Source organism: Rhinoraja longicauda, chromosome 8 (assembly GCF_053455715.1).
Source record: "Rhinoraja longicauda isolate Sanriku21f chromosome 8, sRhiLon1.1, whole genome shotgun sequence".
Classification (NCBI taxonomy): domain Eukaryota; kingdom Metazoa; phylum Chordata; class Chondrichthyes; order Rajiformes; family Arhynchobatidae; genus Rhinoraja; species Rhinoraja longicauda.
In genome coordinates this window covers 67123840-67148981 of record NC_135960.1, presented here as the reverse complement: position 1 = coordinate 67148981, position 25142 = coordinate 67123840, and the positions used below count along the sequence as shown (strand labels likewise).

Sequence of the window (25142 nt, the reverse complement as noted above, 5' to 3'; positions counted from 1 at the left end):
TTTTTTTTTTTTTTTAAGTGGTTCAGTGGATTTTTGTGAAAAGTGTGTGGGCATTCTTTGAAAATGTAAGGGAGATGCATATCTGGTTTCTGGGTTGAATATCTGGGTTTGGAGCCCACTTTAAATGTAATGGCTGAGGCCAAAAACATCGCGAAAATTCCCACGCTTACCTGACCGTCAAACTGTCGCCTCCAATCTACCTGTCAAATGTCCTGACGGTAAATAAATTGGTTAAACACAAGCATTTTGTGGTATTTTGAAATTACTTTACTTATTTTAAGAAGGGTCTGAAGAAGGGTCTCGACCCGAAACGTCACCCATTCCTTCTCTCCTGAGATGCTGCCTGACCTGCTGAGTTACTCCAGCATTTTGTGAAATAAATACCTTCGATTTGTACCAGCATCTGCAGTTATTTTCTTACATTACTTATTTTCATATTATGTGCTTCTAAATGCATCTTAAGAGAACCTATCAAACCTGGGGACAGCATGCGACAGTGACCGCAATAAGCTACAATACCTGGCGACAAGCCAGCTGTTGCCGAGAAATTTCAAACCGTTTGATTTCTCAGCGACGCGCCGAGATCCACTACGATCTTTGGAAGACTCCTCACGATCATGCCCGCGACACCCCGGCGGACTGTCCGCGACAGCGTAGTCGCCGGCAGTCGCCTTAAAACCGCCTAAGTGGGACAGGCCCTTTAGGCAAGCAGTGACTAACCTTCTTCCCTTCATGGTAAGGTTCTTCCTTTATAACTGCTGTAACTGCAGTGCACTTTCCATTAAATGACCTAATTAAAGTTATAGTCATACAGCATGGAAACAGGGCCTTTGGCCCAACTTGCCCATGCCAACTAAGATACCCCATCTACACTAGTTGCACCTCCCTGGATGGGCCCATATCCCTCCAAACCTTTCCTATCACGTACCTGTCCAAATGTCTTTTAAATGTTGTTACTGTACCTGCCTCAACAACCCCCTCTGGCAGCTTGATCCCCCCCTCCCAGGTTCCTATTAAATCTACTCCCCCCCCCTCACCTTTAACCTATATTCTCTGGTTCATGATTTCCCTACTCTGGGCAAAAGACTGTCATTTATCCTTTCTATTCCCCTCATGATCTTATACAACTCTATAACATCACCCCCCCCCCCCACATCCTCCTATAACATCACACCACCCCCCCCCCCCAACATCCTCCTGCACATCAGGGAATAAAGTTCTAGCCTGCCCAACCTCTCCCTATACTTCAGGCTCTCAAGGCCTGACAACATCCTCATAAATCGTCTCTGCACTCTTTCAACTAAACAACATCTTTCATATAGCACGATGACCAAAACTTAACTCAATACTCCAAATGTGGCCTCACCAACATCCTGTAAAACTGTAACATAACATCCCAACTTCTATACTCACTACCTTGACTGATGAATGCCAATGTGCCGAAAGCCTTCTTGACCTCCCTATCTACCTGTTACGTTGCTTTCAAGGAACTATGTACCACTCCTTGATCCTTCTGCACTGCAACACTCCCCAGAGTCCCACCATTCATTGTGAAGGTCCTTCCCTGTTTTCACTTCTCAAAATATAACATCGTACTCCTTTCTGCATTACACTCTATTAACCATTCCTCAGTCCACTTGCCCAACTGATCAAGATCCAGCTGTAATTTTTTATCCCTAATTCATTAATTGCATTCTATCCAATTCATTCATCACGTGTTATCAGAACTATGTGTGTATGCAACAACTTCATTGTTTACAAGGCCAGGAGCAGTCAGCACATGGGAACCCCACCCTACCTTGGATATTTATGAATGTTAGTGCCGTTGGGTCAGAATGCTGGAATGCCACATCAGGGTCCTTATACCCTAACTGCAGTAGTTCAAGGTGGTGGCTTACTATTGTCACCACCTCAAGGACAACTCTATAATGGACAATAAATACTGGCTTCATTTTCAATGCCACCTTCCTATGGAAAAATGGAAAAGAAAGCAACAAAATCGAATAAGCCTTGATGCTGTAATATTTCAGCAATTAATTATTCACAAATGTGTGAAAAATATACTGCCACAGGAATGCTGCAAAGAACATTTTTATTCCACATTAATTGAATTAATATAAAATATAAAGTGATAATTTTTGATTCCCAGTCCAACTGGCATTGGAGTTTTGTATGAAAACACTTCGCAAACTTATTTTTAAAAGGCAGTGATTTGTACATTGAAAACAAGTTCCTTAAAAAATGTAATTACAATAATTAGGGTGTTTAAAAAATATCACTGCTTCATAGATGTGAAAACAAATATGACATTTTTTTCTCCATAATTACACAAATTGTTCTTGAGTGGAGAAATGTGCATTTTCACTGTCTAAATCGTGTGAGAGCCATCATGTTTTATCCACGTCATCACCTTTCTGAATGCAAGGTAGATCTTACTGAATGAAATAGACTGGAATGCTTCATTAACTACAATGTTCTGCATGATCGATAGCGTACATACATTGGTATTATATACACCAAAGCTAACAGTCGCAGTTCACTAATAGGTTATATTGGAAAAGATGTTAATGAAAATAGCATTTTAGAGATGGAATTCATTAAGTAGTCAAAAAGCTAAATTTGAAGATTTAAAAAGGCAGGATTACCATAGAAATGGTTATAAATGTTCAATGATACTTTTCACCATTGAAAGCATCTTATTTTTTTAATAAAAGGGAGTATCCAGCACTACATTCTCTTTACCTGCGAAAATGAAATATTGACTGAATATACATTGATTTGCTGGCGTCCTCAGTTACGAATGTGCTGGGTGGTTCTGCAAGCAGGTGATGAAGTCTCCGATTGGCCTACCTTCATAACAGATTTGAAAAACAGCACAAAAGAGTGGAAACCTGTAAAAAGTACAAACATCAATCTGAAACAGTTGACCTAGGAACAAGAAATAAGGATTTAATATCCTTAGTACACAAATGTTACAACAGTAGTATAAGATTCTTGCCCAATCTCTTGCAGAGTTTGCACAGTGGAGAAGATTTGAAAACAGGGCACATTGTTGTCAGCTATGTTCACTCCTGGGAAGGCTGCCTGCTGCCCTGATTCCATTACCTTTCCAATCTCAGACATGAGCATTACCAGCAAACCCAAGAAATTTACTGCAAATCAAGTGTGTAGAGCAAAGCACCAAGGCAAATTCCTTGTATGTATACATACTTGGCCAATAACATTTTTATTCAATTATTATTGTTATTCAATTATTAGAAGTTTAGTCCTTGTTGTTAACCAGTAAATAAAGCAGGTCATGCTTTTTAAAAAAATGCTATGGAATCTTTTAACATCAACGTAAGAGAATGGACAGGACTTCAGTTTTACCAGGACTTTGGTTCGGCCGCATATGCAATTCTGGTTACACCATCACAGGAAGGACATGGAGGCTTTGGAAAGGGTGCAGAGGAGATTTACCAGAATGATGCCTGGATTAGGGGGCATTAACGACAGGGAGAGATTGGACGACTCGGATTGTTTCCTCTGGAGGTTGCAATGTGACCTGATAGAAATATATGAAATTTTGAGAGGCATTGATAGCGTAGACGGTTAGAACCTTTTCCCCAGGATGGAAAAATCAAATAATCGAGAGCATAGGTTTAAGGTGAGAGGGGCAAAGTTTAAAGAAGATGTGCAGGGCAAATTTCGTATACAGAGGATGGTGAATGTCCGAAATGTACTGTCAGGGGTGGTGTTGAGGGAGATTCGCTAGTGGCTTTTAAGAGATTTATGGATAGTGTAAGATACTACACCCCCACACCAAGGAAGATAGGGTTGGCACCACCCAGCGCGCCGAGGTCCCAGTTAAGTCCGAGATTATTGAAACAATGATCGAGGTGATGCGGTCCCTCATGGCCGCACAGGGGAAGGTGGCAGTCGCTACCGGCTCCCCGGGTGCGGGGGGGGGCACTGGACATTCCCCAATGACATCAGCCCGCGCAGCCTGCCTATCTGTGTCCTCTCCGCTACGATGCGTGGAAGAGGCCGCTTGTGGAGATGGTAGTGGAGAGGCAAAGGGGCAATTATCTGTTGGACATGGGGGCTTCATGCACCGTGGTCCACACAGAGGAACCCTTCGACTCTCCCCTGTCCACAGGGGTCCCTTTCACACTGGCGGGGTTCACAGGGAAGGAACAGGCTGGCGCGCGTTCCATCCTGCTGTCCGTTCACTTGGGAGCACTCCATACCACATGGGAGTGTATCCTGATGAAATGGACAGCAGGGGGTGGGAAGGGGATTAGGGGAAAAGAGGGGAAAGGCACCATGAAGCCGCCCGAGGGTTACGACCTCGAGCGCATGGTGGCAGAGGTCCCGGCCGAACTGCAAGAGTGTGTGGGGAACAACCTGAACGCGTTTGCGACCCACAAACACGATTGTGGTAGGGTAGGTAGTTGTAAGCCTGGAGCACAGGGGTCAACCACAGGGGCCAGCCCTGTGAGTGGGGACTCACAGCCAAGGATGAGGCAGGTCACGCAGACAGGCAAGGTTGCCTGCGTGAGGGGGGAGGACATTCTCCAGGAATGGAGAGTCTCGCGTTTTGGGTGGGATTCAGACGAGGAAGAACCTGATCAGCTCGACCAGGGGCTGGATCCCATTACGGAGGAGTCGGAGTTGGAGGGGGACGTCCCCGACTCAAGCACCAGGAAGGCGGGGGTAGCGGGCGGAGGCTCACCACCTGTAGGTACAGCCAGGGTGAGGCCGGATGCCGCGGGTATACCCAGCACCAAGGGGGCAGAGCTGGATGAGGAGGGGCCAGGGTCGGCAGCTGCGGGGGGTACCCGAGCTGCGGCACGGCAGGAACCGGTCCTCAGCCAGGCTGTCCAGGGTGCAGTGCCTAAGGTGACTCTCCATAGGTCTAGCAGGGAACCCCAACCTAGAAAGTTTTGGCCAGAGGTCAATCACGCCCCGAGGTACGGGAGCCAAGTGAGGAGGAGGGAGCTAACGTTTCAGAGGAGCTTTAGCCCCCGCCAGGCAGCGACAGGCTGCGGAGGATCAAAGGTGGGAGACAGCGTGGTGCAGCCGCAGGAGACGAACCGCTGCAGCCCTGACAGGGATTAGCTGAGCCGCTCTGGGAAGGCGGCGCTGTATTATATTTTAGAATAGATAAGGATTAGGTAATATAGATAAGGATAAGTAATATAGATAAGTTTTGTGGGGATAGTTGTAAATAAAGTTGATGCGTCCAGGATGTGTGGGTGTGGGGTGCAGGCTGGGGGTCAAGGGACCCGCCCGCAGAGGCGTTAACAAAGCCAAGCGCTCCCCAAGAGGCTGGCTGTACCATATTTCTTTATCTGTTTTTCTGGAGTGGAAGGAGGCACTCGTATGGTGGATCGTTGCCACGGCGATCGGATGTGGGTGGGCCTATCGGGGCCGCACCAAGGACATCATCATTTACGGCTGCTCCGGGGACACGGCTCCCATCGCGACCGATGGGACTGGAAGGAGAGAAGCGGAGGACACCGCAGTTCACTTCCATGAAGGCCGGTGGCCGAGGTGGCTGGGATCGAACTCTTCAGAGTATTCCATCGCCTCAGGCTTTGCTTATCGGGACACTTCGTTATTGTGCCCGAGAGTCAAGATCATCGCCCAAAGGGTAAGCGCCACCGTTGGCAAAAGGATCTGCCTGGTATGCACGGGGAAGGTCCCCGCGAGCAGGCGGTGGTGGCTAAGGAAAACAAGCCGGACAATGGCCAACTCCACTGTTGAGTGGGAGAGACTTAACAACGACACTCACAGAACTATTTCTGGGACTAATGAACAGTTGAGTGTGTGTTGGGACAAATGGTGGGAACCGGATGAGGGGATTTATATGTGTATGTGGGGTTCGAGGTATCGCTGCCCCACGGGCAACAGCATATTTTTCCAGAGACAGTGGCAGGATGACGGTAAGGGGATGAGGTGGGATGTTAGCTCGCGGGCTTGTGGGGTCCCCCTTTCCCCGATCCCGGTAAACGCCACTGAACTCATCACACGACCACACATAACACCTCCCACAGTTCCGCTGGCAGTAGCACAGGAGGGTGAGTGCCCTAAAACCACTAAGGGACCCGGGAATGGCCTGGTACTGACACCAACTGACCAGGTATTGTACCAGGGGGTGCACTACGCGGTAGCCTCGGTGATTTGAAACCTCACCGAGGTGCGGTTGCCGGAGGTGCCCCAGGGAAACTGAAAGACTAACCGGGTATATCAAGGAGAATGGAGAGACCGTTACGTGCGGGTGGGCGAGCAGGACCCAGCCGCAAGCTGCTAGAAGGACGGGCTCCCTCCGCACCGAGTGAAATATGTTTTGCATTGTCCCTTTTCAAAATTGTATAAAGAATGATTGTGAAGGAATGTACAAAATGTATCGTTTTGCTGTTGTGTTGTTTTCATGTCCTACATTAAAGCTGACACCAGTAGGAGGATGGCGGAGGCATCGGCCTGGGACAAGGTGTAGGTGTATATGTCTGACATGAAAATGTAAATACTTGTAATATAGTTTTGCCCGGGACACGGGCAGTAAAGGTCAGCCTAAAAGATGGGGACTGTACGTTCGCAATGGAACACTAGTTAGTTAAAACCTCAGGGGTCTGGATGTGGAGAATCGGGAAAACATTGCTCAACCACATTTTTTAATTGATTCGATAAGCTGGGGTTATGCAAATCAACAGGCGGGACTGTAAGATTTGAAAAGTTTTCCCTCATTCTGCAAGCAACACCAAACCAAAGAGCTGCAGTTTGGACATTTTAAACGGGAGACTGGGGCTGATAACGGAGAAAGGCTGCGGTCAGTTTACCAAGGGATGTCACAATCCGTGGGTCCTAAGATGGCCGCGGGACCTCGTGACCAGCCACAAAAGCAAAAGAAAACTTACAGCCCAGTCTCTAGGTTTCTGCAAAGCCACGGCCAGAACAATGGATGGATATTGGCCATGCAGAAACCTGCGAAACCAGGTCGAAGTCCAGACACTGGGGCGCTGACATCAGCATACTCACAATGCCCCAAGCCGACCTACAGTTAATCTCGTTAAGGGGGCACAATAGCCCATAGAAAACTACCTGGTAGGTGATGGGAAACCAGTTAAACCCATCACCTCGCAACGAAATACCAATTAACACCGTCTGGCCATCCCCGGTACCCCCGGACATAACGCAGGACAAAGGGAAAACTCAATACATATCTTTTAAACAAAGAGATCCCGAGATCTGGCGGGAGATAGGACGGGTCAGAATAGTATAACTGGCCACGACTTTTGGGTTGTAAACTCAAGAAGAAATACTGCAAGAAAACCTGCAAGGAACGCAAGCCAGGAGGAAGACGAAAAGCCAGGCAAGAAAGACACGCTCGCAGCAGGGACAGCAACGCTCGCAACGACTGGCCAGGAACGCAAGAAACGGAAGGAAGAAACTCAGGGGACAAGCACGACCCTCACGGAAAGCAGCGGAGAAGCAGCACGAACAGCCAGTAACCCCAGTAATAGCCCCATGGTGAGCATGTACCCCGATCCTGCACATCCTGGACATAGTTTAGTGTAGAGGGGAGGGTGGTTTGAATAAACGTGGGTGTGTAAATGAATATGTGTTGGTCAAGTTTGCGATGTGTCGTACGTTCCCCATCTTACAGTCAAGAATATGTCTAATAGAACTGTGTCTAAGTATTCGTGTAGTTATGCATATGTCTTTTAGATCTGCGTCAAAAGTGTTCGTGTAAGTGTGCATACGTCTAGTAGAACTGTGTCTAAGTATTCGTGTAGTTATGCATATGTCTAATAGAACTGTGTATAAGTATTCATGGACAATAGTCCCAAGTGCTCAATAAAAGCCTTTTCCATTTAAACCCTGGTCTTCAAATCTGGTCTGGTTGAGTTTTTCTGCACTATAAACGCTCCTGCATCTAAGTCCAGTGTCTAGAACCGTAGGGGGTGAGTGGGTCGAACCACTCACGGGGAACCAGTGTGCGCGGCCTGGTCAAGGGATCAGAGCAAGGCACGGGGACCTTAGGTCGGGCGAAAGCTCGGCGCAGAAACCCCTTACAATAGGCATATAGATATGCAAGGAATGGAGGTATATGGATTATGTGCAGGTAAATAAGAGATGATCTTGGCATCATGTTTGGCACAGACATGGTGGACCGAAGGGCTCGTTCTTGTGCTGTATTGTTCTGTATTCTATGTTCTAACATATTAATTGAAAAAAATGGCGTCTCGACACTGCAGCACACTGTCAGTACTGTACAGGCTTCTTGGTCTCAGTTTTATGTGGCCATCAACACCTTCAGATGAGTTATTCCCATAAGAGGTACGATCACTTATCTTCTCAAAGTTTTGCCCAAACCTTTCAATCTTCCGTCTGGTAATAGTCAGCATGCTACTATATGTATTTTGCAGTGTAAGATCTGCCCAAATCATGTATCTGACTGCATTTTGAGAACTTGCATGGACCCGCTGGCTGGAGCTTTTGTGGTCATATTCATTCTCGCATTACTAAGGTCTGAAGTTCCCACCTGTTTTAAAAGGGCATCAATAACATTGGAGGGCAAAAAAAATAAGGTGACATGTCTCAAAGACAACCCACCAGTCGTCTCGTGGTGATAAAATGCTTTGAGAGGTTGGTTGTGATGCATATCAACATATCAACTCCTGCTTCGGAAAGACTTGGACTCACTACAATTTATCTACTGCCACAAAAAATCAACGGGGGATGGGCTCTCACTGGACCACTTGGGCAATGTGAACATGTCTGTCAGACTGTTGTTCATCGACTACAGATTGATGTTCAGGACCATCATTCCTTCCAAATTTATCAATCTAACCCTAACTGTAACAGTCTCTGCCTATCCCTACGTAACAGGATCCATGACTTCCTCATCAGCACAAATCACGATCAGTACCAATTGGCAATAACACTTCTTCGTCAATAACCATCAACACAGGGGCACCTCAAGGCCGTGTGCTCAGCCTCCTGCTCTACTCTCTCTATACCCATGACTGTCTAGCCAGACACAGTTCCAGCATCACCTTTAAATTTGCCAACAATACCACCAGGTTTAAGAACTCCTGCTTCCCACCAACAACCAGACTCCTGAACACTGTGCAACACTAACCTTGACAACTATGATCTTCTGTGGACTGTAACTTGTTTGCACTATAGACTTTGGTTTTGCACTATTATGGTTACCAAGTATTATAGTTATTGATGTATTGCTTAATTGAACGTATCTGCGTGTTATCGCATTTATGGGCCTGTTAAGCTGCAGCAAGAATTTACGGGTTCCATTCTCGGTCCATAAACTCTTACAGTGTTGACCTTTGAGTACACAAAGACTTATGTTGCTTCTGTTACAGTGACCTAGCCTTGACTCATCTGGCCTAATTTTCCATTTCATTGCATTGTGTTGAATTTGATAATGCTTTTTGGGATGAATTATTCTGTTAAAAAATGCAAGCTGCTTAATTTGTTATATAATCTGAGATTTATAAGCATTCTAGTATCCCATGGGGCTGCGGTGGCTGGATCATTGAAGATACTTAAAGAGGAAGTTAATAGTTTTGAAAGATCAAGGAAATGAAGGACATGGAGAACCATTTGACAAGCTCTTATTTTCTGCTCTTATTTTCTTATATTTTAATGAAAATGCTATTAAAGAATGTAGCTATTATTCAAATACTTACTTGTCAACCAAGTTCTTCTGTTTGAGAACTTTATAAACAGCTTCTGAAGTCTGAGGTCCTTGCAATTTTTGACCATTCAGCATCTCGCTTTCCAAATCCTCAATAGACTGGGTAAAAGATAGTAAAAGTTATCAAAAATCTAAGTTCTGCTACACGGCATGTCTAATTTATCATACATTATTCTCAAAAATGTAAATGTTGTTATTAAGAACATTTAATAGGTACAGATACATGAATTGGAATGGTTTTGGGGGATATGAGCCAAATGCAAGCAAATGGGACCAGCTTAGGCGGGGCATCTTGGTCAGTAAGCTCGAGTTGGGCCAAAGGGCCTTTTCCCATGCTGTATAAATTGAAAAGCTATTTTGCAGCTAAATTGGAAAGCAGTCCATATCTGCTGTTACTGATGTTACCAATAAAATTTCACATTCCCATCCAAAATACAGCCTTGTCACATGAATAAATTGAATGAATTGATTATTACAATAGGAATATTATTCATATTGATGCAAAGATATTATAAAATCAATGTAAAAAATTAATTCATACTTTCCCAGTTTTCACAAAGGCTTCTGCTACTCTCCTGTTGCGCCCTCCATAACAAGTTGTAACAAGATCTGCTATTCCACAACTCTCCAGGAAGATAGGTGATGTAACTGGTCCTGCACAAAATAATTTGGCAAAGGCTAACATTTCCATCAATCCCAAACGAATTACAGCAGCTTTAGTGTTATCACCACAGCCAAGACCATCACAGAAGCCAGCACCCACGGCCACGATATTCTGGAAACAAACAATGTTAGTGAAGTTGATAAACTGAACTCCAAAAATGGGAAATCACAATTCAGACAGAAGTAAATAACAATTCATAAGCACTTGGCTATTCATTACACAAACTAAAATAAGTATGCATATCTATTTTCGTGAGGTTTACACTCTTTTGTATATCAACATTAAATTACTTTGCAAAGTAGTTTCCAAATATTTTGTAACAAGCTAGGATTTCAGTCGAGAAATCATTAGATTTCCATATACTAACGTAAATCATCATATCATATATATATCATCATATATATACACAGCCGGAAACAGGCCTTTTCGGCCCTCCAAGTCCGTGCCGCCCAGTGATCCCCGTACATTAACACTATCCTACACCCACTAGGGACAATTTTTACATTTACCCAGCCAATTAACCTACATACCTGTACGTCTTTGGAGTGTGGGAGGAAACCGAAGATCTCGGAGAAAACCCACGCAGGTCACGGGGAGAACGTACAAACTCCTTAGAGTGCAGCACCCGTAGTCAGGATCGAACCTGAGTCTCCGGCGCTGCATTCGCTGTAAAGCAACAACTCTACCGCTGCGCAACTCTACCGCTACTGGGTACTGAATATATACAGGTATATATCCACATACATATATATTTTTTCACACATATACATACACACACATACTCAAAAAACAAATAATAATAATTGTCTATTGAACTTCAGAGCTTATTTGAGGTTGTAGTGTTTAATAGCCTGATGTCTGTAGGGAAGAAGCTGTTCCTGAACCTAGACGTTACAGTTTTCAGGCTCCTGTACCTTCGTCCCGATGGCAGGGGTGAAATGAATGTGTGTCCAGGATGGTGTGGTCTCTGATGAGGCAGCGACTCCGATAAATCCCTTCGATGGTGGAGAGGTCAGAATCCATGATGGACTGGGCAGCGTTCTTAACTTTTTGCAGTCTCTTTCGCTCCCGAGCGTTCAGGTTGCTGAACCAGGTCGTGATGCAACAAGTCAATGTGCTCTCTGCTGTACACCTGTAGAAGTTCAAGAGAATCCTCTCTGACATCCCGAATCTCCTTAATCTTCTCAGGAAATAGAGGCGTGGATGTGCTTTATTTATAATTGCATCAGTGTGCTGGGTCTTGGAAAGATCTTCGGAAATATGCACACACAAGAATTTGAAGTTTTTGACTCTCTCCACCGTTGATATAAACAGGATTGTGGGTCCTCATCCTTCCTCTTCCAAAGTCCACAATCAGTTCATTGGTTTTACTAATATTGAGAGCCAGGTTGTTGTGCTAGCACCACTTGGTCAATCGGTCGCTCTCACTTCTATACTCTGACTCATCACCATCTGTAATTCATCCAACAACGGTGGTGTCATCGGCGAACTTGAAGATGGAGATCACACTGTGTCCGGCTACACAGTCATGAGTATAGAGTGGGTAGAGCAGGGGGCTGAGCACGCAGCCTTGAGGTGCTCTCGTACTGATTGTTAATGAGGAAGAAGTATTTCTGCCAATTCATTATGGATGAGGAAGTCGAGGATCCAATTGCAGAAGGATGCGCCGAGAACCATTTCCGTGAGCTTGGTAACCAGCTTGGAGGGGATAATGGTATTGAATGCTGAGCTGTAGTCTATAAACAACAGCCTGATGTAAGTGTTTTTATTGTCCAAGTGGTCCAGTGTGGAGTGGAGAGCCAGTGAGATCGCATCCTCCATTGACCTGTTGTGACGGTAGGCAAACTGTAGTGGGTCGAGGTTCTTGTTGAGTTAGTTGATACCCGGCATAACCAACCTCTCAAAGCACTTCATCACCAGCCACTGGTCGATAGTCGTTGAGGCACGTCACCTTACTCTTCTTGGGCACTGGTATTATAGATGTCCTCTTAAAGCAGGTGGGAACCTCAGACCTCAATAGTGAGAGATGTCCTCTTAAAGCAGGTGGGAACCTCAGACCTCAATATCCGCAAAAACTCCAGTTGGTCTGCACAGGTTTTGAGAACTCGACCGGGTATAGCATCAGGTCCAGGTGCTTTCCGAGGGTTATAAGAGGCATAGTGTGGAAACAGGCCCTTCAGCCCAACTTGCTCACACCGGCCAACAATGTCCCAGCTACACTAGTCCCACTTGCCTGCGTTTGGTCCAAATCTCTCCAAACCTGTCCTATCCATGTACCTGTCTAACTGTTTCTTAAATGTTGGGATAGTCCCAACCTCACCTACCTCCTCTAGCAGCTTGTTTCATACACCCACCACCCTTTGTGTGAGAAAGTTACCCATAGGATTCCTATTAAATCTTTTCCCCCTCAGCTCGAACCTCTGGTCCTCGATTCCCCTTCTCTGGGCAAGAGACTCTGTGCATTGACCTGATCTATTCATTGTACAATAGCTTTCATTGTACAATCACATTCTGCAGGGATCAGCAAAAAGTCATTTACCAAGCCAATTAACCTACAAACCTGTACGTCATTGGAGTGTGGGAGGAAACTGAAGATCTCGGAGAAAACCCACGCAGGCCACAGGGAAAACATACAAAACTCTGTATAGACAGCACCCGTAGTCGGGATCGAACCCGGGTCTCCGGCGCTGCATTCGCTGTAAGGCATCAACTCTAAAGCTGTGCCACTGTGACCGTCCAAATCACTTTCTGTTCTTCAGCAAGGAAAAGTGCAAACAGATAAAGGGATAGATAGTGCTCAGGTCTGGCGAGAGGTCTTGACCTGAAACATTAACCTTGTTTCTCCCTCCATGGAAGCTCTCACTCGGTGAGGGTTTCCAGCATTAGCGGTTTTTAATTTCAGATTTCCAGCATCTGTAGCTTTTTCCAAGTACTGATTAAAACTAGTTGATCAACTACCTTTAATGCACCACATATTTCCACTGTGTCACATTCTTCGACCACAGTAATTCTGAAATTTGGAGTCTGCATCAGCTCCTTAAAGATCTTTCCATGGTTTTTATTTTTGGATCCTGAAAATGAAACAGACGGAAAAAAATCAGATTCCTACAGAGTTCACTTAAGCTTATTAAACATTTTAACATCATATATTATGCATTACAATGTTATTATCATTGCAACATAATTATGCAACATGTTGTAATAACAGACTGGTTCATGTACTAAACCACCAGTTTAAAGATTGATCTCTATTTTCTAATACAATGTAAGCACAATTATATGCAATAGGTAAAACTGAAAATTTACATACACAACTCAGCAAAATTTATTATTTTATCATTTCTAATACTTCCCCATTTTGAGAGCCAACAATTTGAAGTTCCTGGTCATGCATATATCCGAAGATCTGCCCTGGACCCAACACATTGAAGCAATCCCAAATGATGCCCATCAATCTGTTGAGGATTGAGAAGACTTGGTATGTTGAGGAATACTCTCTTGAACCTCTACAGGTGTACGGTACATTATACATTGACTGATTGCATCACAGCCTGATTCGGCAACTCGAACACATAGGAACTAAGGAGATTACAAAAAGTGGCGAACACTGCCCGGTTTATCATGGGTACTGCCATTCCCACCATCAAAGGGAGGCACTGGTTTAAAAAGACAGCCAACCTCATCAGGGACCCACACCACCCTGGCCATGCTCTCATTTCATTCCTGCCATTGGGAAGGTACAGCAGTCCAAAAACTGGAATGTCCAGCTTCAGGTGTAGGAAAGAACTGCAGATGCTGGTTTAAATCAAAGGTAGATACAAATACTGGAGTAACTCAGGCAGTATCTCTGGAAAAAAAGGAATGGATGACGTTTCGGGTCGAGACTCTTCTTCAGACCCATGTCTCAAGGAGTCTGAAGAAGGGTCTCGACCCAAAACGTTTCCCATTCCTTCTCTCCAGAGATGCTGCCTGTCCCGCTGAGTTACTCCAGCATTTTGTGTCTATGTCCAGGTTCAGGAGCAGCTTCTTTCCAACACCATCAGGCTATTGAACACTGCAAACCCCAACTAAACTATGAACTGTCTTTGTTGCACTAGGGACTTCAGGCTTTGTTTTGTTTTGCACTATATTAGATTTTTAAATTTTAATTTTAACTCTTTAAAACTTTTAAAATTGTTATTATGTTATCTATTGAATACTGTGTTTACTAAACCTGTTGTGCTTCTGCAAGTAAGAATTTAATTGTTCCATTTTGGTATATATGGCCATTAAATACTCTTGACTCTTGAATATAACTGAGCACCCAGATTATACTTATCACTTTTTAGTCATCACAACAGGTAAAAGATTTAAAAGAAGAGCCATCAATTTATATAATTTTTTTAATCTGCTGTGATTAATTCACTTGCTTATTTTTTGTAAGATTGGAAGACACAATCAGCATCAATGCTACCAATAGTTAAGGATAATGCTGGGTATTCTAGTTCTGGGTATGCTGGGTATTCTAGTTCTCACTTCAATATTTAAGATACAGGAAACAGCCCACATTTATGCAAAATTAGTAAGTTATTCTATTGCAGGTCCTGGCTCAAAGTTGTATGGCTCTGCTACAATTGTCACAGTGATTTAATAATTGGTAGTTCACTTGCGATTGTGCAATGATTTATGCACAATTTCAGTTTAAAAAAGATCAGAAGTGGAGTGAAAGAATAATTATGTTATATTTCCTACCAATTGTTGTCTCACAGAATTTCTCATCAGCCACTTCATTCGCAATGTTGGCACCCATCAGCACAGACATTTCAATACCAAGTTTCTCATGAACTATATGTGATATTAACTTAAGACCATTGGAATCTTCATTGATACCCTGTAGAATTAAATGCACAAGATGATCTTCAGTATAGGTAACCCGATTTAATTTCTCTTAAAAAATGAATCCTAAAGTTAGGTCCCAACCCCAAGAAACATGCTTGGGTCTCATCATTTCCCCCTTCCAGTTCTCCACAGTAAACTTACACCACTTCTTTAGGACGTCAAGTTGCAAGCTAAATGGTTGCAGTAATGAGGACTGAACCAGGACACTGGAGCTTATTCCTCTGTTCTTGATGCATTGTTATGGGATCTCTTACATCCATCTTAGCAGGACCTGATTTACTGCCTCGCCAGAAGACAACAGATCCTCAATGTCTTGTGCCAGCCTTGACTTTCTGGAGCGGAAAATGTAACTCCAAATATCTGACTCAAAAACTAGAGTATTCCCATCTCAGCATTAATGACTTAAACCCTGACTTACTTATGAACACTGTCCATATCATGCCCAGTGACTGGAGTGGGAAGAGCATGGATTAAATCCTAAAATATGTAAAGATGTAGTTAAGGGATCAAAAGAATTGTCTGGAAGTGCAAAAGGAAGATATATAGTAAATTATCGTGAAAAAGACAACAGAAGGAAATAAATAAATCAACAGCAGTTAGAAAATTATTTTTCTGACCCATCCTTAATTTTGCATTCATGGAGCTCTCAAACATTACCTTTATCAGCGAGATTCCAATTGCACCAGGCTTCAGTTTACTTTTTATTTGATCACAAATTTTTCCAATAAACTGATGGGGTAGAACAAAGACAAATACATCTGCCCCGTCTGACGCTTCGACAATATTTGGTACTGCCACCTGTAAAATACGAAATAATTTTCAGCAAATCTGTTATGTTGTTGCCAGACTACACCAAAGGAAATTTGAAAGTACAGATCTTTACCAACAACCGGTCAAATTTAATCAGCCTCATGCACTCATGCCTTGAGGACATAAAATGTTGGATGGCACAGAACTTCCTTCAACTAAACGAGAGAAAGTCTGAGGTCATCCTATTCGGCCCCCCTGACTCCATCAAAACGCTAACAGGCTGCCTTGGAAGCCTATCCTCCCTAGTCAAACCGCATGTCAAAAACCTTGGCGTGATATTTGACTCTGCATTAAAGTTTGACAAGCAAGTCAACGCTGTGGTAAAAGCCAGCTTCTTCCAGCTTCGTACCATAGCTAAAATCAAACCATTCCACCAATTTGACGACATTGAAAAAATCATCCACGCATTCATTTCCTCCCGCCTAGACTACTGCAACTCCCTATACACTGGGATCAGCCAATCATCCCTGTCCCGCCTGCAATTGGTCCAAAACGCTGCAGCGAGACTCCTGACGGGTACCCGTAAAAGGGATCACATCACCCCGATTCTGGCCTCTCTCCACTGACTCTCAGTACGATACAGAATCAACTTCAAGCTCCTCCTATTCACATACAAAGCCCTAAACGGGCTTGCCCCCCCCCACCCCACCACCCCCCCCCCCCCCCCACCCCACCACCCCCCCCCCCCCCCACCCCACCAATATGAAAAATCTTTTAACCCACCACTCTATCTCCAGGTCCCTCAGGTCGGCCGACTTGGGGCTACTGACTATCCCGCGGTCTAGGCTTAAGCTCAGGGGTGACCACGCTTTTGCGGTTGCAGCTCCTAGACTGTGGAACAGCATCCTTCTCCCCATCAGAACTGCCCCCTCCATCGACTCCTTTAAGTCCAGGCTTAAAACCTATTTCTACTCCCAAGCGTTTGAGGCCCTCTGAGGGGGCGCTGTGAATTGTTTATGTATGTGCTGTTATGTTTGTGTGCCATTGTATGTTTGTTCTTAGTACCTGAACGGATGTACAGAACTTTGGTCAACATGGGTTGTTTTTAAATGTGCTATACAAATAAAATTGACTTGACTTTACTTGAGATCTTAAGTGTCCAATCAAATTCACTTTTAATAAAGTAGAACCAAAAAGGTAATCATCTCTGGATTGCCACCTGAGCCATGTGCAAATTGGCATTGGGTTGAGAAGATTAAAGAGTTGAACGCGTGGCTCAAAGATTGGTGTGGGAAAAGTGGATTTTAATTTGTGGGACATTGAGACCAGTATTGGGGAAGGAGGGAGCAGTTCCAAAGGGATAGACTCCACTGGAACCCGGCTGGGACCAGGGTCCTGGCATAAACAGGGCCGCAGATAGGGTTTAAAAGTAAATAGAGAGGGAGTGGGATGAATAAATTGGAAATGCATGGATGAAGTTAAAGGGAGGGAGAATGCAGGAGAGGTTACTGAAGTCTCCAGAAATAATAGGACAGAAAGTTTAAGAAGGAATAGGAGACTAGGGTCAGGTAAAATTGGGACCAATGTGAGAAGAGGGGTGGTGAATATCGAACTAAAGGTGAATGCAAGTAGTATATGGAACAAAGTGGATGAGCTTGTAGCACAGTTAGAAATTGGTACGAATTACATCGTGGGGACGAGGAGGAATTTCTTTAGTCAGAGGGTGGTGAATCTGTGGAATTCATTGCCACAGACACCTGTGGAGGCAGTCAATGGATATTTTTAAGGCGGAGACAAATTCTTGATTAGTAAGGATGTTACGGGTTATGTGAGAAGGCAGGAGAATGGGAAAGATAGATCAGCCATAGTGAGCAAATGGCTTAATTCGGCTCCTGGAACTTATGAAGGCTCTCTACAAACAGTTGAAACCCATTTGTCTTACTGTTTCAGGGATTCCCTAAGGCAGATAACGTCTTCAATTATCCTCTTTTTAAAAAAGAGGCCAGTTTCATCAGTCAGTATTGAAGACTACCAATTTAGTCAGGCAAGATCTTGAAGCCCATTATCATTGTTATGTATGTCTACTTAGCGAAGTCCAACAATCTTACTGCAGCATCTCACTTTGATTTATCTGTAAATATGGAGTCAATATTGTTTAAAATTCTTTAAACTCCAGTTATGTCTCCACCAGGTAGAAACAGTTTTTTTTTAAATCCCAACATTTTCTAAAATCTCTATATACTGGATTTCAAATATTACATTTAGGACAATCTAAAATTGTGTGAAGTTTTCATAATATATTAACAAATCTTAAAATATGAAAGGTATTATGTTCAAAGTTATTTCCTGTGAATATGTTACATAGAAAAGATTCAGCAAGTTTTGCAACGGTTATATGTACTGCAGTTGGATATTACCAAACTCTAAATTAATGCAGAGTTGATAAACATTAATCCTTTTATCTCTGTTATTGGAACAATGAATTACAATGCTTATCACCTTCCACATCTTTTGCTCACATTTAAACAACATTTAAATTTTGTGAGATTATGTTTTTAACAAAGTTATTTATGATTATGAAATGCTATTGATAAATCACACATTACTTAGCACTGCAAGCCACAGCCCTCCAATATTTTTAAATGTGGTGTAAATCTCTGCTTCTGCCACCCTTCTGCCAATGAATTCCTGGTACACGTTTCATCATTTCCCTTCTAATGCTTACCTGATTACTGTAATATGGCCACTGTTTTTTGATCTCTGCCAAGGAAACTTACCCTACTGAGACTCCACAAAAGTTCACATACCTCTGTACAGTTCCTCGGCTCCACAGAAACCAACCTTAACTTTTTTCAATCTTTTCCCATAGCTCTAGTTCTGCTATTTTCTAGTTCTGCCAGCTTTCTTGTAAATTGCTTCTTCACTCTCTCCACTGCAATCCCATATTATGACACTGCAATCAGAACTGTATGCAGTACTCCAAGTATAACCAAACCTGTTGTGGGCTATCTGGCAGAGCCTTGAGGCTTCATGCTTATACATTCTCTGTCTTAACTACAAAAGTCACTGAAAGTAAGCATGCAGGTATAACAGGCAGTGACTGAAGCCAATGGCATGTTGGCCTTCATTGCAAGAGAATTTGAGTTTAGGAGCAAGGAGGTGCTACTACAGTTGTACAGGGCCCTGGTGAGACCGCACCTGGAGTATTGTGTGCAATTTTGGTCTCCTAATTTGAGGAAGGACATTATTGCTATTGAGGGAATGCAGCATAGGTTCACTAGGTTAATTCCCGAGACTGACGTATGATGAAAGAATGGGTCAACTGGGCTTGTATTCGCTGAAATTTAGAAGGATGAGAGGGGATCTTAGAGAAACATATAAAATTTTTAGAAGATTGGACAGGGTAGATGCAGGAAAAATGTTCCCGATGTTGGGGGAGATGAGATGAGATTGAGATGAGGAAAAACTTTTTTACCAGAGAGTTGTGATCTGTGGAATTCTCTGCCACAGAGGGCAGTGGAGCCCAATTCACTGAATGTTTTCAAGAGAGAGTTAGATTTAGCTCTTAGGGCTAAGGGAATTAAGGGATATGGGGAATAAGCCAGAACAGGGTACTGATTTTGGATGATCAGCCATGATCATATTGAATGGCGGTGCTAGCTCGAAGGGCCGAATGGCCTACTCCTGCAGAAACCTATTTTCTATGTTTCTATGCACCTCCTCAAATGCATTCATTTTCTGTTTTAAATAAAATGTTGTATCTTATAAAGTGATACAACCTTATTTGCATTGTGCAATGTGGTGTACATGAATAACAAATTGCCAATGAGCTACCACTTCCTTTCACTTCAACATTGATCATGTCTGTCACAAAATCGTATCAAACATTACTAGTGCTTTATTGATACATTGCATTATTTTATAATATATATTTTAAATGAAAGCATCCATCTTGAACATAACAGTACAGCAATATCTGCATTTAAAAAATCGATTGTGACATTTTTAAAAGCGGAGAGTAGAGGGTTAATTAGTTTTGCAAAGTGCACAGTTACTCATGGTCTGAAGAACAATGGATAAAACATCTCAGTTTCTGAGCCATGTTTTTTTCCAATGCATCTCTTTCACTTACCACATTCTCTGGCAGCTTGTGACCTGGTAAGTACTTAATATTCTCATGGTCTGTGTTTATTATTTCTGAGAGTTTTCTTCCATTCAATATTTCTTCATAAACCCACATTTTGACAATAGGATCAAATTGGTTTGACTTTGCAACATTTTTTCCAATGATTGTAGCAACAGCAGAGCCCCTGAAAGAAACAGGATAACATTTGGTGACAGAATTAGCTCAAGTAGGCAACTTGTTTAGCATGGAGCTTGGGCTAGGGCCTGTTTCCATGCTGTATTGCTCTATGCCAAAGGGTAATAAATACATCAAACACAACTACCCCACCAGACAAAATCAATCTTCCACATCTCCCCTCCATCATTGACTTCATTCATGCTTACGCATCTTCAAAGATATCTTAACCGTGGGCGGCACGGTGGCGCAGCGGTAGAGTTGCTGCCTTACTGTGAATGCAGCGCCAGAGACTCAGGTTCGATCCTGACTACGGGCGCCGTCTGTACGGAGTTTGTACGTTCTCCCCCGTGACCTGCGTGGGTTTTCTCCGAGATCTTCGGTTTCCTCCCACGCTCCAAAGACGTACAGGTATGTAGGTTAATTGGCTGGGCAAATGTAAAAATTGTCCCTAGTGGGTGTAGGATAGTGTTCGTGTGCGGGGATCGCTGGGCGGCACGGACCCGGTGGGCCGAAGGGCCTGTTTCTGCGCTGTATCTCTAAATCTAAAATCTAAATCTTAACTTTGGGAATGGGCAAATTAAATATTTTTGATAATGATCGGACACAAAACAATTCACAGTGGCAGGGAGTATCTAGACTTCTTCTTGCGTTTGAGGCAGCAGAAAGAGTGGTATGGCTACTCTAATTTGTTCAAAAGCAACTGGAGAGAAGGCTGAAGTTTTAGCACTAATTTGTCATGGGCACTCAATTGATTAGTTTCTTTGGATGAGTGTCTGTAACTGTCTGCTTACTGATACACATGACTCCACCTTGATATCTGTCTGCTCACACATGATTCTACCCCCATCAACTGTGACAATATCAGGGGGAATCTCGATATTTGTTGTAAAATTATGAACATGTGACAGTTTTTGATGGAGTCTGCAAACACTAATTTAACAACCCTGCAGTCCCATTACCACAATCCAATTAAGCAGAAATCCAAGGGTTACACAATCTCTTAAGGGCTTTCATGTAAAAAAAAGTATGTGTTATTGAAGAGCATTTGATATGAGGCCACAGAAGGAGTGATTAGCCCAAAGTCTTGCTCAAAGATCTAGTTTTTGAATAGTCCTACAAGAGGAGATAGAGATAAAGATACAGAGAGGTTTAAGGAGAGTTGGCGGCCTTGCAGCAGGAAGCACGGAGACCAATAATGGAACGATTCATAGAGGAAGAAAAAGACAAATGTTGATATATGCAGGAAGCTCAGAAGAGTTTAAAAGGGATTATAGAAAAATATGGAAATTCTTCTTGGAATTTGAAAACAATTCGAGAATTTAACTTTAAAGCATTACTTTATCATGAGTCAGTTTGGTGAATTGGCAAGGTTGTTCATGCTGGGGTACCTGGACATAGAATGAGGAGTGGATCACCCATCACCAGCAACTGTTGCAAGCACTCTTATCACTGAGCTCTGTCCTTGAAAGCATGCACCAGTATACTCAAGGGGAGGCAGTTACTTTTAAAGTCACATCAACAGTGTTTTCCAATATTGGTTGTTAAATAAAAACTTCTCCTAACCTCCCGAGAAGCCCATGGGAGATTGGGAGGTTCACATAATCCTGCAATGTGAGCCAATTGCAATGGTGCAAGGCTCAAAACAGAAAAGCAATAAAAGAATTAACTCCCCGTCAGTTTGCAAACCTCAGCAATCCCCTTCACCGAGCACAGGTATCCTGGCAACAGGTGTGACTTATCTTTCCCGGTTAAATTATCTCAAGTATTATGCGTGTATAAACTCCAGAAGACATATAGGTGTGGCAGGATTTAGCATCCGTTTGCATTTACCAGTCTAGGAGTGCTGTTTTGTTTCAGGATCAATTTGCTGGAGTTTGGGGAGCCGATGTTCGAAGCAATAGTTGTTATTACAACACAATGTTGTGCCGAAGATCGACCCAAAAAGCTGGAGTAACTCATCGGGACAGGCAGCATCTCTGGATAGAAGGAATGCGTGACGTTTCGGGACGAGAGCTCGGGTCGGGTCGCGTTATTAACAATATTAATCTATGCAGAAATCTTAAAGAAATATTGGTGCCTTTTAAAAAAAAAAAAAAGTCATTTCTGGAACGAGCCTGAATTAAATGTGGATTCTAGACGTGTTGGATCGCCGTGACAATCTGTATCTCCATTACTGCTGGATTCTAGGTGAATTATTCCGTCTTCCTTGGTGTCGAGGGCAATGGCAGCGGCGGCTGGGATTCACATTCCGCGCTGCCGACTGGACAGTTTATGTGGCTGTGGATTACATTCTTCAGTCTGAAGTCGCAAGATCCTGAACAAGGGAGGAATCCTTCCACTTGCACGCCACGCAACCAGGCAAATGTCACACACAACGTCCAACTTACCAGTTGCCGGATCCGACGATGCACACCGTCTTGCAGGCAGACATGGTCAGTGAAGTGTTGAGCAAGTTCAAAGCGGTTACGTTTCAGCGGCTCTTTGGAGTGTTCCTAGTTCTACACTGCGAGGTTGACTGGACCCGGGTGCAACTTCCTTACTGCTTTTTCCGTAATTGGTTCACGGCTCTGTCGATCATGCAGCGAGTCTTTTTTTTTAAACGCTGCAGAACGATTATTGTCCAGAAGAGGGGATAATACTTTGGTGTCCGAGCAGGTAACCAACTCGCCTTGAACTGCTTTCTCCGATGCGAAATGTTTGCCGATCTACACATTTATTTTCCAGAATAAACAAAAAATAAGTACCAAAGAATTCATTCTGCATGTAAAATCAAGCGTACGGTCGCATAATTAAAGCTTAGTCAATAGTCAATAGTCGTTTATTTGTTACATACACATAAATGTGTAGTAAAATGAAACATACAGTCTTGCAGCGTGGAAACTTGCCCACACCGGCTAACATGACCCATCCACACTCGTCCCACTTGGCTGCGTTTGGTCCATATCCCTCCAAACCTGACCTATCCATGTACCTGTCTAAATGTTTCTTAAATGTTGGGATAGTTCCAGCCTCAATTACCTCATCTGGCAGCTCGTTCCAAACACCTACCACCCTTTGTGTGAAAGAGTTACCCCTCAAATTCCCATTACATCTTTCCCTCCTCACCTTGCATCTATGTCTCCTGGTTCTTGATTCCCCTATCCTTGGCAAGAGACTCTGTGTCTACCCAATCGATTCTTCTCATGATTTTATACATTATACCACTCATCCTCCTACGCTCTAAGGAATAGAGTCCTAGCCTGCTCAACCTCTCCCTATAGCTCAGGCCCCCGAGTCCTGGCAACATCCTTGTAGATTTTCTCTGTATGCTTTCCAGCTTGACAACATCTTTCCTATAACATGGTGCCCAAAACTGGACACAATACTCTAAATATGGCCTCACCAACATCTTAGACAACTGCAACTTGACCTCCAAACGTCTATACTCAATGCTCTGACTGAAGAAGGCCAATGTGCTAAAAGCCTTTTTGATCACCCTATCTACCCGTGATACCACTTTCAATGAACCATGTACCTGCACTCCTAGATCCTCCTTGAATCCCATGCAGGGGTGCAGTGCTGCCGGAGCTCACCGCGCTCCGGCGCCTCTGTTTAAAAAAAAAAAGCCAAAATAAACAGGGGAATTTAAACTAGCGGGGAATTTAACAGCGGCCGCTCCGGCACTAGTGACAGCTCCGGCACCTGAAAGATTAACACTGCAACACTGATCCCATGGGATCTAACCTTCCATAGCAGCCTAACATGTGGAACCTTGTCAAATGCCTTACTAAAATCCACGTGGCACGACCTCCCATGTCCAAAATCATGTTGACTATCCCAAATCAGCCCTTGTCCATCTAAGTGCATTTATATCCTATCCCTCAGAATACACTCTAGTACCTTTCCAACTACAGATGTTAAGCTCACGAGCCTGTAATTCCCAGCCTTTTCACTGTAGCATTCCTGAATAGAGGCACATTTGCCTCCCTCCAGTCTTCTGGCACCTCGCCTGTATTTAGCGACGACTCATAAATCTCAGCGGAGGCTCCTGCAATTTCCTCTCTAGCTTCCCATAGTGTCCTCGGATATATCTGATCAGGCCCAGGAGATTTGTCTATCTTCAAATACGTCAGGACCATCAGCACACCTGTGACCGTAATACTGACTGCTCTCAAGACACTTCCAGTGACTGCCCCAAGATCTCACGTTCTCCTGTCTTTCTCCACGGTAAGAACAGAGGAAAAATACTCATCGAGGACCTTGCCCATCTCCTGTAGCTTCACACAGAGTTGACCACTTTGTTCCTGAGTGGGCCTACTCTCTCTGGTTACCCTTTTTGCCTTTATGTATCTCTTGGGATTACCCTTAATGCTATCTGCCAGACCTATCACCTGCCCCCTTTTTGCCTCTGATTTCATTCTTTAGCTTAGTCCTTAGATCCTGAAACCCCACCAGGGATACACTTGATTTATTCACAAAATGCTGGAGTAACTCAGCAGGTCAGGCAGCAGCTTCTTCAGACTGAAGAAGGGTCTCGACCCGAAATGTCACCCATTCCTTCTCTCCCGAGATGCTGCCTGACCTGCTGAGTTACTCCAGCATTTTGAGAATAAATCGATTTGTACCAGCATCTGCAGTTATTTTCTTATACTAGGGATACCCTTGATCTCAGCTGCCTATACCTGTCCCATGCCTCCTTCTTACTCTTGACCAGAGCCTCAATTTACCTCACCATCCAGGCTTCCTTACCCTTCACTCTAACAGGGACCCTTCACTCTAACTGGCCTGCCTTGCCCTTCACTCTAACAGGGACGCGCATGTCCTGAACTCTTGTCTTTTAAAATCATCACACTTTCCTGACATTC

General features: G+C 43.7%; 1 protein-coding gene across 3 annotated transcripts in view; it reads right to left on the bottom strand.

Annotated features, from left to right (window-relative positions):
* Positions 1-2081: 2081 nt before the first annotated feature.
* Positions 2082-25142, bottom strand: part of LOC144596064 (glycerol-3-phosphate dehydrogenase [NAD(+)], cytoplasmic-like) — a 33317-nt gene continuing 10256 nt past the window's right edge. For 2 of the 3 annotated variants that reach the window (XM_078404173.1, XM_078404174.1), the window contains exons 2-9: positions 22686-23003; positions 20128-20305; positions 15903-16043; positions 15099-15237; positions 13326-13438; positions 10245-10478; positions 9696-9802; positions 2082-2891 (exon numbers count right to left, since the gene is read on the bottom strand). In XM_078404173.1, the coding sequence (XP_078260299.1) occupies positions 2795-2891; positions 9696-9802; positions 10245-10478; positions 13326-13438; positions 15099-15237; positions 15903-16043; positions 20128-20305; positions 22686-22729 (1053 nt within the window). In that variant the 5' untranslated portion in view covers positions 22730-23003 and the 3' untranslated portion in view covers positions 2082-2794. The remainder of the gene's footprint in view (positions 2892-9695; positions 9803-10244; positions 10479-13325; positions 13439-15098; positions 15238-15902; positions 16044-20127; positions 20306-22685; positions 23004-25142) is intronic. The other variant, XM_078404171.1, reaches the window with a different exon arrangement.